This window comes from Carcharhinus amblyrhynchos, chromosome 3 (assembly GCF_965287045.1).
Source record: "Carcharhinus amblyrhynchos chromosome 3, sCarAmb.v2.hapA, whole genome shotgun sequence".
Taxonomy (NCBI): Eukaryota; Metazoa; Chordata; class Chondrichthyes; order Carcharhiniformes; family Carcharhinidae; genus Carcharhinus; species Carcharhinus amblyrhynchos.
Genome location: NC_137326.1, coordinates 89,942,159 through 89,961,543, shown reverse-complemented (window position 1 = coordinate 89,961,543; position 19,385 = coordinate 89,942,159). Strand labels below are relative to the sequence as shown.

At 39.2% G+C, this 19,385-nt stretch overlaps 1 protein-coding gene across 7 annotated transcripts in view; it reads right to left on the bottom strand.

Moving 5' to 3' along the window:
* Positions 1 to 19,385, bottom strand: part of ift80 (intraflagellar transport 80 homolog (Chlamydomonas)) — a 227,487-nt gene that overhangs the window by 12,119 nt on the left and 195,983 nt on the right. For 6 of the 7 annotated variants that reach the window (XM_080185487.1, XM_080185491.1, XM_080185492.1 and 3 more), the window contains 3 exons: positions 18,380 to 18,551; positions 7,513 to 7,530; positions 894 to 983 (listed from right to left, as the gene is read on the bottom strand). In XM_080185487.1, coding sequence (XP_080041613.1) covers positions 894 to 983; positions 7,513 to 7,530; positions 18,380 to 18,551 — 280 coding nt within the window. The remainder of the gene's footprint in view (positions 1 to 893; positions 984 to 7,512; positions 7,531 to 18,379; positions 18,552 to 19,385) is intronic. The other variant, XM_080185486.1, reaches the window with a different exon arrangement.

Here is a 19,385-nt window from a genome sequence, read left to right as displayed (position 1 = left end):
CTATCTCTTTGGCAATATGTCATGCTTTGGGATTATTCAAACAGAAAAGCAAACAAATAGTTTTACCTTCAACACATCTCTTTGCTCCTGCAACTCATAGGTATAATTTACATTGCTAATGGATGTAATTGCCCTTTGTCCAGACACACTGGCTCCATTACAAGTTTAGAGATGGATCATTCATTATTCCAGAATTTTCACTATCAACTTTAATCTTACAAGGCACACACACACAACATTTTACTTGCAATAAACCAAGACTTGTTTGAGCTTTTACTCTCTGAGAAACTGGTAAAAATAAAACTAACAGTGTTATTTTTACCAGTTTCTCAAAGGGTGTGAGGCAATGTGCCTCAACCACCCTCCGTGGCAGCACATTCCAGACTGTCATCACTGAGCAAAATAATTTTTCCTCACTTCCCCCTAAATCTCCTGCACCTCACCTTGAATCTATGTCCCCTTGTGAATGACCCTGCAGCTAAGGGGAACAGCTGCTCCTTACCAGTCTGTCCATGTCTCACATAATCCTGTACACCTCAATCAGTCTTCTCTGCTCCAGCGAAAATAACCCAAGCTTACTTCTCTTCATAACTTAAATTTTCCATCCCAGGCAGCATCCTGGTATCACCTTACACTTTTCAGGGTTCAATTCCATCTGTCACTTATCTGCCCATTTGACCATTCTGTACACATCTTCTTATATCCCAAGGCACTCTGCCTTATTGTTAACCACCTGTCCAATCTTTGTATCATCGTTAAATTTACTAATCCTATCCGCCACATAGTCACTAATGTCATTTTTATAAATGATGAATAGGGGGCCCAATATCGATCCCTGTTGAAGAGCTTAATTACAAAGGTATGATTTTAAAAGACAAATTTTATTCATATACCTCACCAATTGCTGCATAAGCCACTTCTGCTGTTGTTAGATCCTTGTGTGCAATTGCCATGGCAGCAAGGCATGACCACATTGTTTGCTCCTGTTTGTGGGAAAGAACAATACCAATAGCTTTAGCACAGATAAAATTAAAACATTTTGGGTTGTAGTTTTAAGTCACATTAGCTTTCTCAATCACATTAAATAGGGTTTTTACATTTATGTGATCAATATTTTACCCATACAGGTTTTTAAAAAATCATGCAGATTCTGACCATATGCCTATGGTCCGATACATATTTTCTAAATAACTAACAGGGAGCCATGAATATCATGGAAATTGAAACATGATAATAAAGCAATTCTTAAAAATGTTTGTACATCTCACCAATATTCTTCCATCCAACCCAACCACCCAACTCTCTTTCTCATGGTGAATCCTCCTGCAGAACTGAAGCTGGTTTCCCAATCAGGTAATTCTAATTTGGTGCAAATTTCAAGGAAGCACTGATTGGGAAATAGCTGGCCTCGAGTCAGCTATTTCCCTATCAGTGCTTCCTGTGAAATTCTCCATCCAAGATTGTCCAATTGAGCAAACTGGACTATAGCCCCCAGTTGCACCACATTCCCTTTGATAATTTGCTGAAGAATGAGCCTTCATAGTGGCTGTCAAAAGTCTACCCAATCATGGGGAACATAACAATACTTCAAGTAATAGCCACTAGATACATTTCCATCATGTTTCTCTTACCACAGATGCTGCCTGACCTACTGATTTTTTCCAGCATTTTCTGTTTTTATTTCAGATTTCTAGCATGTGCAGTATTTTGCTTTTATTCCATCATGGATCAGGCATACCGGTATTAGCAGGGCAACCTTTACACCTACAACCTGTTATAGTTCACAGAATCTTTACAGTGCAGAAAGACGCCATTTGGCCTCTTGTTGAGGTAAATATTGGAAAGCTGACAATAAACCATATAATCTAATTTTTCCTTTACAGCATACATCCACGGAGTACTCAACTTCCTATTCATGTTCTTTTGAAGATTTAAAATGTTCATATAGCTATATATCAAGCTTTAAAAATGTGTTCGTTACATGACACATTTATATCAATTAAATCAAATTGTGGGATAGTTGTATTTCACCCATACGAAACAAAACATAGTTTATAAATATTACCATACTTGTTTCTATAACTATACATGTAACAAATTTGCACTAAAGTGATTATCCTTCAGGTTATTATAAACTTATGGGTGATCTTAATAGATTTATTTTGGATAGAATTATTTTATGAGGTAGCAAGACTGTTAAACAAAGATTATATAGGATAGCATGTAAGTGTACTATTGGAAACATGTCAGCTTTATGCCATGGTCTTCCTTTTCTATCCATGTGCCTCCTCTCCTTTCCTATCCCTTTTTCTCACTCTTTTCTTCTCTCCTATTGCTCCACTGACAGCTGTTCTTACATAACATATTCATTTGTTTTTATTGGGGATGATGTTCTTTATGAATGCTGGAAAGGGGAATGGGTAGGTTATGTAATGATATATGGAAAGGAGGCTTCAATTCATAGAATCCCTACAGGTCCACCAAGCCTGCACTGACAACAATCCCACCCAGAACTGTCCCTGTAACCCCAGGTATTTACCCTGCTAATTCCCCTGTTACTAAGGGACTATTTAGCATGGCCAATCAACTTAACGCACAAGCTTTTGGGAGTATGGGAGGAAACCTACACAGAGACAGGGAGAATGTGCAAATCCAAACAGACAGTCACCCGAAGCCAGAACTGAACCCGGGTCAGCAGTGCTAACCACTGTGCCAGCGTGCCTACCGAAGGGACCTTCAGAAATTTTAAGGAACACTGGATCAATTTATGTGATTTTTTACAGCTTTATTGCCTCATTGATATTTTAAATGCACTGAAATAGTTTTTAAACTTATATTTAATCAGTCAGATTTTTTCATGTGATTTTTAATAAACAAGCAACGAACTTGCAACAAGTTTTTAAATGGGCAATAAATTTGAAGTTACTTGAATTTAAACAGTCTCCAAACAAAAGGTCTGCCTGAGGCTCCCTTTTCATGAGGTTTCCCGACATCATTGGGACTTGGCATACATCAGCCACAAAATGGAGCACTTTTCATCCCTGTATCCTTTTGCTTGTAATAATGAGGCTGCAGTCTGCTTCAGTTCGGAGCTTCAACTCCCTCCACATCCTATTCCAAACATGCAGTGGGACTGAGATTTGGTGTGAATTCAGCATGACTACGTTCACAGTGCACTCCATCTAAAGTAAATTTTATTTAATAATGTCATAAGTGGGCTTACATTATCACTGCAATGAAGTTACTATGAAAATCCCCTTGTCGCCACACTCTGGCACCTGTTTGGGTACACTGACAGAGAATTTAGCATGGCCAACATACCTAACCTGCACTTCTTTCGAACTGTGGGAGGAAACCAGAGCACCCGGAGGAGACAAGAGGCAACATAGGGAGAACATGCAAACTCCACACAGACACGGGGAGATCTGTACCGAAGAGCAGGGCATACCGGACATTAAAGATGGCTACATGATGTTACTTTGGTTGTCATTATTACGCATTTTGCAAATACTAAAAAATTAAATTCACAGTCTGAATATCTAGACAAATAGGGCCAATGTGGTGCTAATTTAACTTGCGTGTCTCAGGCAACTCACTTTACTTCAGAATTTAAATCAGGTTCCTTTCAAAATCTTCTGTACAGTAGTTGCTTCTGTTTTATTAAATATTACATTACCTAAATGTGGCAGATTTGACACAAAATCATATTTCCTAGCAAACTTTTTTTGAAAGTAATTTTTTTACAACACTGAATGCACAAAGCTACATTTAGAAAACTAGCTACATTAAGCTTTCAACAACTGTAAGGACTGGGTAACGATAACGGGAGTTATTCTGTCAGTTGACTAATTTTCTCAGTAACCACTGATCCTATCTACATTAAAAAATCTAGTTTTACTGTAGATCTATTAGCTACATCCAAGAAACAGGGTTGAAATAGGGTTAATGCTGACATCCTGGTCAAGTAAACAAACAAAAAAAACATAATTAACAGGGATGTAAAACTCATTATGCTGGCGTCTGTCAGATGGGGGTCTATTATCCTGTCTGCATACTACAGTTTGAAATTATTAGTGTCCCATTTTAGAATGGATAGAACTCCAAAAACTGAGCATTGTTGATAAAAAAGTAATAGTAACAGACTGTGCATTATTCGTCATTATCTATTGGCAGATTTTATTTGGCGGAAGTAAGGTCATAAGGGTTGCAGCATATGTGAGTTATTTATGGAGAGCAGAACATAGATAAATCAAATATATTTGTTCAGTTCTTGTTCATGAGAACAAAATTAGTTCAACATACAAATTTAATGTAACTAAAAAAATCATGAACTGTGCTTAACAGAGCCAGCAATGATTACCAATTAAGTACTCAGTGATAGACATTCTTCTCCATCATTTGAGTGGTTATCCAATGAAGCACATCACCTGCCCTTTGTAGCACCTCTTTAATTATCATTACATTGATTTCACAGTGTTGTGAAAAACAGCAATAATTGTTGGGTGGGGGGATGTGGGTGGTTGATTTTAACTGAGGTTGAATGATGTAAACAGGATGGCAATAGATGGAAGATGGTTCATTGCTTATTTACGTTGCGCATTGAGTTTTGTCATTCTCAAAGGGGTCTCCTGCAGGGCTTCCATAGAATCTGGCTGTTTCAGGCCATACTTTTAAGTAAGGTCCTAAGCCATCAATAGTATCCCAACTGAGTGGATCACTGTGTCATTTGAATGGCTTAGCAGTACTGCAGAAGAGGCCCAAAAAAGTAAATTTAAAATTATTTTTCTATGTTCTGAATGACTAAGATCTACCTTCTTGCTGTCTAGGATGACGTCCACTCTGTCTGGTATTGAACAGGCTGCTGAGATGCAGTGAGTGGGGTTGCCAAGAATGCCTAAACATTATCAAGAAGATCCTGCTGTGAAGTAGGCTTTTAGATGTGACAGCAAAAAAAATGGGTTCAATTATAGTTAAAGGCAATGTTGCCATAGTTGCAGATGACCATAGACTACTCTCCCCTTCGAGAGAGAGAGTTGACTGGTTGGTGATTTCACCTGAAGATCACCACACTTCATGCGAAGGACAAGGTTGAGAAGACAGGGCTTTCATAAATAATCTCAGCCAGTACAGGAATTGAACCCATGCTGTTGGCGTTGCTCCACATCATAAATCAGCTGTATAGCCAACTGAGCTAACTATAATACCCTCCACAGCCAAATAAACTGCTGGCACTGCCCAAGATCAGACATAAAAGGTCAAAAGACAGCATTGAATAAAGTCAGTGGGTTGAAATTTATCTTGGGCAGGAACAGAGAATGAAAGCTAATGAATTGTAAATGTATTCTACATGCAATCCAATTTTGTTTCTCATTTAAGTCAATTGAAAAAATATCAGAACAATGAGCTTTGCTTTGCACTACCACCCCAAACTAAACATGGGAGCTGAGAAGAAAACATGATTTTTATAAATTATAATTATTAGGAACACCCTTGACTTTTGCCAGTATTCTGTAAAAGAACTCTAACATTAATCCCCAACAAATAATTCCCTGATAAATTTGCAATAATTAGCCTCTTACTGACCTCGCTCTAATCAGTGACATTAACAATTATAGTTAGTGCCAGGAGAAAATGGACTTAAAAAATAATAAATATGAAACTGTATAGACATTACAAAATCTGAAGATAACTGGGAGTAACTTTAAAGCTACAAAACCAATGTTACGATTCGGATGACTGCCCAAGCATTCTCTCATGGTTTATGGTTTCACTCGAACTACAAAATTAGATTACTGCCTTGTAATCACTTCCAGGCAGCGTAAACGGTAACCATGATCAACTTTCATTTCAGACCTATATCTTTACAAAATCAGGTAAACACTGGTATTGCTGAATATTCTAGATAATCAACAGCTTTCTGTTGTTTACAGGGCTACAATTATATTGATTTTTGTTGTGCTGCGGGCATTAAAACTCCAACAGTGCTAAGAATTCTGTGGAAATACGTTGAATGTACCCTGCTCAGATTTAGAGCAATGCCTAATTTCTGATAGTATGACAGTCATTGACATAGTTTAAACTTAGCCAACAGCACTCTCCATTAAAACAGGAAACTCAGAGTATGAAGTATCCTCCCTCAGGTTTTAAAGCAATGTAACTTCCTTGGAATGGCAATTAGCATTGATTATGGTGGGCATGCAGTCAGGTGTGGGATTATTGGGATAGGGGGATGGGCCTTCAGCAGGTGTGGGACTAAAAGTCGGGCCTGCAAGGGCAGGAGAGATGTCCCATTCAGGTGGGGTGGATCGTTAAGATATGTTGGGGATGAAAAATACTGTGGATGGGGAGGAGTGATTAGTTGGGGAGCGTCCCCTTGGGGGACTGTGGTGGAGAAGAGTCCCTTACGGGGTTCTTGGGTGTGGGATGGAGTCTCTTGGGGAGGGGAGGGAATGTCAATCTGGATCTTTACAACATTTACTCAAAAATTAGAAAAGGTTTTACTTCTAATTTTATACATAACTACCTGAAGTTTTTGATTTAAATCATATTTTTGGATGGGTCCTAGCACTGGGCAATTACCCAGAGGAGGTTTGCGCTTCTTTTTAAAAGTTTAAGTTTATTTATTAGTGTCACACATAGACTAACATTAACACTGCAATGAAATTACTGTGAAAATCCACTGGTTGGCACACTCGGCACCTGTTCAGATATATTGAGGAAGAATTTAGCATGGCCAATGCACCTAACCAGCATATCTTTCAGACTCTGGGGAGAAACCAGAGCACCCAGAAGAAACCAACGGAGACATGGGGTGAACACGCAGACTCCACACAGCCAGTGACCCAAGCTGGGAATCGACCCATATCCCTGGTACTGTGAGGCAGAAATGCTAACCACTGTGCCACCGTGCCAGGCAATTGTCGTGTAACCCCTTATCTTTCAAGTTCCGAAAAGTGATCCCCAGCACTTCTTTGAGATATCACCTCCAATCCGATGCTGGGGAGCTCGGAGGTTATAGACCATTGCTTCTGTAGGAGACCTTATGAGTGTTTAGTGGAAAATACGATGATAGATAATTAAGATTACCTGAATTGTATTAATATTCTACAATTTCAATATCTTTCTGAACAATTATTATTTGGAATGTAGCTTTGAAACATTTAGGGAAAATGGGAACTGCAGTGAAACACGAGTGTTAAAGGCCTGGTTCTACAACCTTTCATAGCACTTTTTTAGGCAAGTATTATGCATAGTGTTCTATAGAGTTATTTAGTTTTTAAACTTGTGTAACCCTGATATATGCCTGCACATATAAAAACTACTATTGATCTTTGTGGAATCAGGTCTCAGTAATGATGTGCTTTAATAATTATAGAATCCTGAAATGTCACTTCATTTGAAACGCTGCTAAGGAATAAATGAAGAAAAATCAAAGAAACGATTATCACAACATGCACGAAACAATTTGAAACAAGGCAAAGAAAAACTACTTTCAGGCATAAGCAGACTCACCTCATCAGGTGTTGTTGTCTAAATGGCAGAAAGAAATTGAAAGAAGTAGTTTAATGAAAGAAAGTTGCAACAACGGTAAACAAGTTAATCAGATATACAAGTTGCAGTGTGAAAGCTCATTGAAAATCTGTAAATCAGGGAAATGTTTTATACATTGAACAAAACTAGCACAGCATATAAAGCAGTTAGATAAGTGACAGCATAGACAGATGCAACACTACATTTATCATTCTGCTTCATTCAGTAGCTCTTCCTGGGATCTCTTCAATTTTATCTTTAAATGTCAACAGCTTCATCAGTGTTACATGTGGGGCAATAACACTGTTACTAATAGAAAACAGCTAAGCCATTTGCTAATACTGTCTTTGGGTCTCAATACTCTTGTATAAATGGCATTGGATCCGCAATATTTTCTTTGTTACAGATATTCAAAATCCTTCTTGGCTAAGACATGCTTATAGGTACTTTCTGCCTTTATGGTGCTTGGAAAATGCAAATAGATCAAATAATACTCATGATTAGATCCAACCTATATTTACACTATCAAAATTTGAAATGAGGGGAGGTTAGCATGATTATGGATAGAGACTTATGCCAGAGTATGGTCAATATTAAATTTTAGCCACAAATAAGAAGGGCATTTCCAATATCACATTCTTCCATTTTCTGCACCATCTGTTCTGTAAACTTCCAGCACTAATTAGGAACAAATTAGGATAGCTGTGTGCTTGTATGTATTGATATTATACTTGCAATTATAATGGAAAAAGGGAGGCAACTTGAATATATTAAAGGGATTTGCAGTCATGTTGTAGCATGTTGACAGATTTGGGTGTATATCAGCTTTAAGGTGCATAGGAACAATGCCATCACTTCCAAGTTCCCCAAATCACACACCATCCTCTCTTGGAAACATATTGGGGTTTCTTTATCATTGCTGGGTTAAAATCTTGGAACTCCCAACCTAACAGCCCAGTGGGATACCTCAGCCACATTCCCTGCAGCCAACACCAACTTCTTGGGGATAATTCGGAATGGGCAATAAATGGTTGTTTTTCCAATAATAACCACAGCCAGTGAATGAACAAATGAAAAGTTTGAGGGCCCCATTTTGATTCTTTCGATTCTGAGTGCCAGGTGGACTTGAAATTGGGAGTATTTCAGATCTGACTTTTCGACCTGTTGCCTGCAAAAATATCAGCAAGTCCAAATCGTGCTGCAGAAGCCTACAGGCGGGGCCTAACGGGCTCAAAACCCTGAAGCTCTGATCGGAGCCTCTAACTCCATGTGCACAAAAAAATGATAGAATGCTGCCCCCCCGCCACATTCCTCCACGGCCAGATAATGCCTCCCCCGGTCCCCAAAACATTACTAGCACTTATCCCTCCCACAACGCTGCCACCCTGATTGATCGTAGCCCCCCTCCCCCACACCAATCTCAGGCAGAGTGGCAGCAGACCCCCCTTTGCCACCTACTGATCTCAAGCAGAATAAGAAGTCTCACAACACCAGGTTAAAGTCCAACAGGTTTATTTGGTAGCACAGGCCACTAGCTTTCGGAGCACTGCCCCTTCATCAGGTGAATGGGAGTTCTGTTCACAAACAGGGCATATAAAGACACAAACTCAATTGACAAAATAAGGGTTGGCATGTGAGTCTTTACAGATAATCAAGTCTTAAAGGTGTAGACAATGTGAGTGAAAAGAGGGTTAAGCACAGACTAAAGAGGTGTGTATTGTCTCCAGCCAGGACGATTAGCAAGATTTTGCAAGTCTAGACAAGTCGTGGGGGTTACAGATAGTATGACATGAACCCAAGTTCCTGGTTGAGGCCGTCCTCATGTGTGCGGAACTTGGCTATCAGTCTCTGCTCAGCGACTCTGTGTTGTCGTGTGTCATGAAGGCTGCCTTGCCACTCAAGCAGAGTGGCAGAGGACACCCCCCTTTTTACCTCCCTTCCCATTGATCTCAAGCAGAGAGCCATCGGATGTTAGGCACCTACCTCCTCACTTACTGGATATCTATTTTACATTGATTCTACGTGGGTGAATGCGGTGGTAAAAGGGGAAGTGTTGGTCGAGTTGGGTGTGCAGCCCATTAAGTCAATTTAAATACATGCAAATGCATTTAAATGCTGTCACGCCCATTTTGAGTGCAGTCCTGGTTGTAGCCATTTTCGGGCCTTGGTAAAAGGGAAACTGGCGCGGAGGCGGGTGCGGATTGCGCTACTCACCTCACGCCTGACTTTACCGAGTTTTTGTGCCCAAAAACAGGTGCAATGTGATGGCAAAATCGGGCTCTAAACATCCATTTAAAATTGTTCATAAATTCAGACTCAAACAGAATTTCAGCCAAACACAAAACAAAAAAACAATGATGCCTAAGTTAATAAAAGGAACATAAAATCTGCATTAATTGTTGGTCTAAGTGTGCTAGAAAATATTAACATAAAGAAGACCTCGAATCAATTCAAAAATGATGAATGATATTCAAATGTTTTATGACATATTTGAACGCCAAGAATACATGTTAGCCATGTAATCTATAATCTAAATCAGTAAATGTTATATATGCTGCACACAGCTTCTTTCCATATGAAAATGTACTTATTTTCTAACTGCCAGGAACAAGTTATTGCCAACAATGATACTGCATATAATATAAGTAAGCTCCTTATATGTATACATATTCTTAAGCAACAGAACCAAATATTTGTAGAATCCAAAGGAATGGGCAAGGCATATTTCCGGTCCTCATATGCTTGCTGGGATTTTCTGGAGTAAGTGCTATTTATTTTCTATGAAATCCCCATTCATTTGGGCTCAAAGCTGGGAGCTCAATAAAAGGGCTGGGCAGACAGCCAAACATGAATCCCAAAGATTTACCATCCTCTGAATGAAGAACTCCCTCTTCATTTCGGTTCCAGACAGCCTATCTCTTCTTCTGAGACTGCGTTCTTTGGGTGTAGATCGCAACCACCCACCCCACCCCAGACAGGGAAACATCCTTCCTGCATGTACCATGTCAAGCCCGGTAAGAACTTGGTATGCTTCAATGGGATCGCCGCTCAATCTTCTGAACTCTACAGAAGGCCCAGTCTCCTCAATCTCTCCTCACAGGACAGTCCTGCCACCCCAGGGATCAATCTGGTGAACCTTTGTTGCACCTCCTCTATCCTTCCTTTGATAAGGAGACTAAAATTGTACACAATACTCCAGGTGCCATCTCATTAAGGCTCTGTACAATTACAGGAAGACTTATTTACTCTTGTACTCAAATCCTCTTGCAATAAAGGCCAACATGCCGTTTACCATCATAATTTGCTCGCTGCATCTGTATGTCAGCTTTCAGTGACCTATGAATGTCCAGGTCCCTTTAGACATCAACATTCACCAGTAGATCACCATTTAAAAAAGAGTGCATTTCTGTATTTGCGACTGAAGTGGATAACTTCTCATTGTTCCACATAATATTCCATCTGCCACATTTTTGCTCACTCACGTTTGTAGGGTCTCCCCCAAAGTAATTTTTCGTTTTATTATAGTCCATGATAAATTCTCAGGTCTCTGCTTGCAGTAGGCCTGCATCTTAATTTGCTAGTCTTTGCCTTTTTAAATACCTTTTTTTTATATTTCTCGCTGGTTTACTTTCATATTCTCTTTTCTTTTATCAGTTTCTTGGAATTTGTCCTCCACAACCTTAATGCTCATTAGATTTACCCAGTCTATATATAGATTGAAGTCCTCCATAATTACTGTATTGCCCTAGTTACATGCACTCCTAATTTCCCGATTGATACCATTGTCTAATTACTACTACCGTTTGGTGGTCTATAAACAACTTCCACTGATATTTACTGTCCCTTGCTGTTTCTTAGCTTCACCCAAATTGATTCTACATCTTGATCTTCTGATCTAACACCCTCTCTTGCTAATGTACTGATCTGTCCTTTTTTAACAACGCTCGCCCATTTCCTTTTCCCTTTTGCCTATCCTTCTGAAACGTTGAATAGTCTTGAACATACAGTTCCCAGCCCTGGTCACCCTGCAGCCAGCTCTCTGTAATGGCAATTACATCATACCTGTTTACTTCTATTTGTGTCATTATTTCATCTATTTTGTTGTGAATGCTGTATGCATTCAGATAGGGTGTCTTCAATTCTGTCTTTTTATAATTTTTGCACTCTCTAGCCTTATTTACAGCCACACTCTTCAGTTTGTATGATCTGTCCCTTACTGCCACATTCTGATTATTAATTCCTTTGTTGTACTCTTACTCTCTTGTACTCTTGCTTTAATTAAAATTTAAGTAGAAAGGGTCGATAGCTTCAGGTTTTTAGGTGTCCAGATCACCAACAACTGTCCTGGAACCCCCATGCCGACACTATAGCTAAGAAAGCCCACAAATGCCTCTACTTTTTCAGAAGACTGAGGAAATTTGGCATGTCGGCTACGATTCTCACCAACTTTTACAGATGCACCAGAGAAAGCATTCTCTCTGGTTGTATCACAGCTTGCTATGGCTCCTGCTCTGCCCAAGATCGCCAGGCACTACAAAAGGTCGTGAATGTAGCTCAATCCATCACGCAAAGCAGTCTCCCATCTATTGACTTCCCGCTGCCTTGGCGAAGCAGCCAGTATAATTAAGGACCTCACACACTCCGGACATTCTCTCTTCCACCTTCTTCCATTGGGGAAAAAGATACAAAGCTCTGAAGTCACGTACCAAACAACTCAAGAACAGCTTCTTCCCTGCTGGTGTCAGATTTTTGAATGGCCCTAATTTGCATTAAGTTGATTTTTCTCTACACCTTAGCTATGACAGTAACAATACATTCTGCACTGTCTAGGTTCCTTCTCTATGAATGGTGTGCTTTGTCTGTACAGCGCCTATGAAACAATACTTTTCACTGTATGTTAATACATGTGATAATAATAAATCAAATCAAATAATTGATCATACCTTCCCTCACACATCACCTGCCCTTCACATCACCTCTCCTGCTCTTTTAAGTACAGCTGTCTGTCTCCTGGTCTTCCTCTCTCTTGCTCTTTTAGACGCTGCTCTCTGTCTCTGGGTCCTCCTCTCTTCTGCTGTTTTGGGTGCTGCTGCTGGTCTCCAGGTCTTCTCTCTCCTGCTCTTGTAGCTGATGTCTGACTCTGGTTCTCTTGTCTCCTGCTCTTTCAGGTACTGCTGTCTGTCTCCGAACCTCTTCCCTTCTACTCTTTTAGATGCTGCCTCTGGGTCTTCCTCTTTCTCGCTCTTTTAGACACTATCATCTGTCTCTGGGTCCTTCTCTCTCTCCCTCTTTTTTAGGTGCTGCTGTCTGTCTGTCTCCACCAAGGATGCAGAGTCAAATAGTTAAAGCTACTGCTTATTCAAGCCATGACAAAGCCATAGAAACTATTCCATCCATCACATATATTTGTTGGTGAGAACACGCATAACATATTGCAGTATGAACTGGATGGGCTTGGATCTCAATTTAATGGAATCTAGATGACGAAAAATGCCAAATAGATGGATTGCCATGAAAGTGACAAGGACCTAAAAAAGCTAGTGTGAGCACTGACAATTATAGCATTCTCTCAGTCCCTCAACCTTCTGTTTCTAAACCCAACACTCTCTTTCTCTTACTCTGAACCCTGTCTCTCTCTCTCTCTCTCTATGCTTTCCCTGCCTATATTTCCCTTAGATATGCTTGTTTACTTTCAAAATTCAACTTCCATTAAAAAAAAGATGAAGGAAGAAACAGTGTAGCTTTCATTCTCTGTATCTAGGTGTAAGTATATGCAAAATATATTAAAAAATCTTATATCTGCATGTACTTACATCCATAACTTTTCCATTGTAAATGCTTATGTTCATTTTCAGTTACCCACAGACAAAAATGTCTGTTTCAGATGAAAATATCTGTTTCAAAAATCAAATGATTACATTTGATACAAACTACTTATCCCGCAAGACCATTTTGATTTATCTATAGGCAAGCTTTGATTTCAAGTTTATGGAATATATTCTCCACTGTTACACTTCCTGGAATAAATCTTCAATGTTTTAAGAAGTCTTAACAGCTGAAAAGTGACAGTACAACTCCATCAGTGCAGTATAACTTCTGTCCACTCAAAGCAAAGGCTGCAGACTCTGCTTCAAACTTCATACATAGGGTCACTTGTATGGCCATCTATAAGTGATTTTTCATTGGTGGCTGCCCTTATCCAGCAGTGGATATTGGGATGGCCCACTGCTGCCCCAGCAGAAAGACGCAGAAATCCGATTATCACTGTGCATAAATAAAGAAGTTTTGTTAATTTGCTGTTCTGAAGGAGGAGAAATATTTTCACTCAGAATATTGAGAGTCTTTGGGACTTCTCTCCCCCAAGGGCTGTGGAGGTTCAGTTGATGAGTATATTCAATACCGAGGTTGATAGTTTTTCAGACACTAAAGAAATCAAGGGAAATGGGAGTACAGTTTTTGTTCATTTATTTATGGGATCTCCCTGGCCAACATTTGGTCCCTAATTGCCCTTGAACTGAGTGGCTCGCAAGGCCATTGTAGGGAACAGTTAAGAGTCAACCACATTCCTGTTGATCCAGAGTCACATGTATGTTAAACCAGGCAAGAACAGCAGACTTTCTTCTTTAAATGGCATTAATGAACCAAATGGGTCTACTTTTACAACAATCAAAACAACCTTTTCATGGTCACCATTACTAAAACTAGCTTTATAATTCTGGATTTATTAATTGAATTTAAATTCCATTCCTTGCTGGAGTTAATGTAGATATTCTGTTCTGATTCTTATTGAATGATGAAACAGACTCAAGACCCTCTAAACTACTGCTCCTATTTCTTACATTTGATACAAGCTACTTATCCCATAAGATCTGTGGCCCTTTCAAATACATCAATGGAACTCTGGCTGAGACCTTGTGTGAGGCTTTATGAGGTTGAACTGAGCAAAATTTCTGTATAATCTGCGACTCATTTGGTTCACTAATGCCCTTTAGAGAAGAAAATCTGCTGCTCTTACCTGGTTTAACCTATATGTGACTCTAGATCAACAGTAATGTGGTTGATTCTTAACTGCTCCCTACAATAGCCTTGCGAGCCAATCAGTTCAATGGCAATTAGGGACCAAATGCTGGCCAGGGAGATCCTATAAACAAATGAACAAAAACTGTATTCCCATTTTCCTTAATTTCTTTAGTGTCCTGCAGGTATTGTCCCATTGACAAATGTGGGTGGGCTGATGAATTGTTCACTTCCCCCTCCACGCCATGCTCCTGACCCAACTTACTTCCCCGAACACACCACCCTCTCGCTGTAACTTACTGCACACTATGTATAGGGTGGAATACCGATGGAACTCCATTCCACTTCAATTGATATTACTTGTTCAAGGATCTGTCCACTTTCCACTCTTCTGCCTGCTTTGAAATTCAGGTTAGATTATAATATCTTGCACTAGTTTAAAATGTATGAATTAATGGACATATTATTTATCAAACATGCAAATGCATATTCAGATTGAATCTTACTACACCAATATATTCTACGTAGTCTCTAAATGGTTAATATTTTGCCTGCTTTAGCATCTTTTGACAATTTACAGAGGAATTGTTTTCTCTGAAAGTTACACTTGAACATTCCAAAAAAAATTCCAGGAGGGAGGTAATATCCAAATTACTTGGAAAGCAAAGATTGCTTTTTATCAGATGAAGGCAGATTTTTTTTGCTGCTTGTCGAATGCATTGATTAATACCTTCTGCTTAAAAACGTTACGCAGATACAATAGGATAATTGTTCAAGAACAATTTTCCTAATAACATTAAGCAGAATGTCATAAGCAATTTATTGTATTAATGCAGAACACACAACAATGCATCTTTACAATGAAACAAATCCATGTAAATAGGGCATGTCAACTTTTACTGGTGAGGTTTATGCAACCATAAATGTTTTACAATCACCATAACCCAGAAATTGCATATGGCAATATTAGTCATTCAAGGCTTAACATATTTTAACAGCATGGTTTTGTTGTTATTTTAACAAATATGTTCAATTATTTTAAAGTAGATTACAACTGTATTAAAATACTAGAGAGAAGAATGTCGAACAAAAACATTCATCTGCTAACACTGGCAAAGGCAACTTCTAGGTTAATACTGTTGGCCACGGAAAATGAATTTTCACGAGTTCAATTTGCTGTCTTTGCATTTGCAATGACATTTCCAATATCCACCATACCCTACACAGTGGTAACAAAGTATGCCCCAGTGACTGCAGTGCAATGAGGACATGATTAACAAGTTGAACTGTGAGATCAGATATAATACTATGATCGACAAACAACATTGGGAATAAGTTTCAAATACAATATGGAAATTGTATACTGTGTAATAACCAAAGATAATAGAAGAAAAACTGCCTGCTTCAGACTTATGGCACCCAGATCTACTAACTCCAATCATCAGAGACCAGATGTTGCCTAAGATGCAAGTCAGTACCTCAAGGAAGTCCAGACACACTGACTCTATGAGAATTATGGAATTTCCTGGGATGTTTGAACGGACGTGCAATTCCACTGCACCCCAGGAACCTCCATAAAAGTCTCAGAGACTTTGGACAGTTCCAGATTATTTACCTGGATGGTTAGACGGAAAAATACCCAGTCTAAATCCTTGTAACTATAAAACTTACCTCCTCCTCCTCACCCCCGCTCAAACCCTTAACTATCCTCTGACTCTCAGGTCCATCCCACCCCTGACCCAAACTGATTAGACCCTACAACCTAACCTTCCCGATCCCCCCCCTTTCCTTGACAACCTCCATCCAACCTGACCAGCCCTCACCACCTTACTCAGGCCCTGATTATAAGATTCCTCCTCTGACCTAACCTGACTTGTCCTCACCATTTGACTAACCACCCCAATACCCTAACCCTAACTGACAATCCTTCCTGATCTACTCCTGGACCCACCTATCCACCTCATCCAATTCTCACCTGTGATGATACTGTAATTTTAAGGAATATATTTATATTATGTTTCTTGTAAGAGGCAGCGTTTTGTTGCAAGGAGTCAAGTTTTATGAAAGAACATGTAGCTCCATGTTGAGACTGCAGGATAATAGTTCATTTTAGCTAATAGTGTGTTTGTTTAAACAGTTAATGGATTTGAGTTTACTTGGTTTTTCCCTTGCGTTTTCAGAGTAGAGACTTGATCAGGTTGATTGCCAGGGACTGAGTCATGTGTTAATGGGAGGAGCTAAGCTTGCAGGAAAGATACCCAGTTTCTCTTTCATTAAAAAAAAAAGCAGTTTGCTGCCTGGTTGTAAAAGAAGCAAGACATGTCTCTCTCAGTCTCCAGAAGTGCTCTGAGAGTGCTAGGACTGACAACCTAAGTACAAGCATGTAAGCCTGTTTTCTTAACTGATTTTGAAGCGGGGTTTCTAATCTGTAAGAGGAATATTATTTGATTTGCAACTCAGAGTTAAGTCCTGCTTTTATTTTCTGTTGGTTTCAAGAAGAAATTAGATATAGCCACATAGCTCTATGGGGCTAAAGGGATGAAGGGATATGGGGGGAAGGTGGGATCAGAGTATTGAATTTGATGGTCATTATGAATGGCAGAACAGGCTCAAAGAGCCAAATTGCTTATTCCTGCTTCTATTTTCTTTGTTTTTATGTTAGCAGTTACAAATTGCATCTTGCCATGTTTAAGTGTTGTTCAATTATTAAAATGCTAAGTTAATTCATTTGTTATAGTTAAATGATGTTGTTAAAAAAAGTTTATTTTATAGAGTCATAGAGTCATAGAGGTTTACAGCATGGAAACAGGCCCTTCGGCCAACTTGTCCATGCTGCCCTTTTTTTTAATCATCATGCCAGTCCCAATTACCCACATTTGGCCCAAATCCCTCTACACGCATTTTATCCATGTAACTGTCTAAATGCTTTTTAAAAGACAAAATTGTACCCAACTCTGGCAGCTCGTTCTGGACACTCACCATCCTCTGGCAGCTTGTTCCAGACACTCACCATCCTCTGTGTGAAAAAATTGCCCCACTGGACACTTTTGTATCTCTCCCCTCTCACCTTAAACCTATGCCCTCTAGTTCTCCTCTACTTTTGGTAAAAGATGTTGACTGTCTTGCTGATCTACGCCCCTCATTATTTTATAGGCCTCTATAAGATCACCCCTCATACTTCCCAGTATATCAGTAGAAATGTGCCTGGAGTGAAACATCATTTCCTCAGACTGTGCCAAAATAGCAAACTGTAGAGGTCTAGTCTGACTTCATTATATCCCTTTGGGGTTTCTGATCTTGCACCCTAACACACCCTTCCCACCTCACCCACCTGCCATCTTACCATGTCAACCACTTATCGACTTGCTTCATCCACCCGATCTGCTTATCTTACACATCATACCCACTTACCCATTCACTGATATTCATATTGGATATTTAAACTTACCATATAGCAGCTAATGCTTAAAAAGGGGTGTGGCTTCTGCAATGATCTCTTTGCTGCTCTCTAACAGGGTTCCTGGGATGAGAGAATTCTGCATTGTGGATTGGAAGTCAGAGCATTTCCAATATATGCAGGTAAATGGATAGGATTCTGTTTGAGCAGCATCGGGTTTCCGATGCTGACTGAAGCTTTGGGCCATTGATATTTTTCCATATATCATTGCTTTTTTAAGTGGAATTTTATTAATATAATTTATATTTTACCATTATCTGCAATAAGCATCCCCACGTTAATACAATAGAGTTTTACAGTAAATGAAACATTAGTATTTTTATGCTGCAATGAAAATTTTTTCCACAAATTAATTAAAAATCTTTTTGCAAATACCTTGACAAAGCGACACAAACGAACAGCATCATCCCACCGTGAGGCACTAACATATTCATGCAGGATAGCAGGATACGGTGATATACTTGTATATATCAGTGAGCCATCAGCTCTTCTAATCATCACCTGGTTTCCCACATAGTTGACAATCTGAGGACTTTTACCAAATTCACTGCAAAACAAAGCTTTCATAGATTCAAATGCCTCATTTGCTATTATTCTGTTCTATGCTTTTAACATACAAACTTCATATTTGTAATAGTGTAAGATTGATTTAGTTTAGGAGTCTCTCTTTAATTTAGAATAAAATGGAGGAATGAAGGAGGTCATATGCCCTGTTCCAAACTCTGTCTGACAAAAAGTCAGGATGGCTTGGTTATGAAAGGTTAAATGAGGGCCTGAGTTGTCTTTCTGGGAAGAAGATGCATGTTATTCACACTTATAAGTTATAACCTGAGCAGCTGAATTGTGGTGGATAGCTTTTTAGTCTGCAAGTTTCACAGTGAGGTGTTTCGAATATCAGGTATTCTCAATGATAGTAGTTTAAACTATTTATTTCCAAAATAACATGAAATTGGAGATACAGATATTAGCTAAAATTAGTTTTTCTACCTGGACTTAAGGCCCATGAAATTTATAGTAACATGGAGATAGGCAGTCTCTATTGTTCACCATGAAAAATGTGGGTGGGAGCTCAGATTACAGAGACCAAGTCTGTGAGGATTTAAATGAGGCTAGAAGATTTGCCCAGGTTTGGCTACATAGAACAGTTCCACAGTAACCCTCACTGTGAAAGTCCATTTAGGAATTAGAGGTTACCTGGCTGAAAAAGGAAGCATGCTATTGGGAGTTGACAGAATCTTTGGAGTGGTTCATAGAGAATGAAATGTCCATTTAAGGGGCAGTGTAAAGACTAACTATGGAGGGAGGTTTTCAGTTGTTTTGAAAGAAAAATGGGAAAACTTTCTGTAATCTAGAGTGTAAGCTATTAAAATAGTGTTTAGTC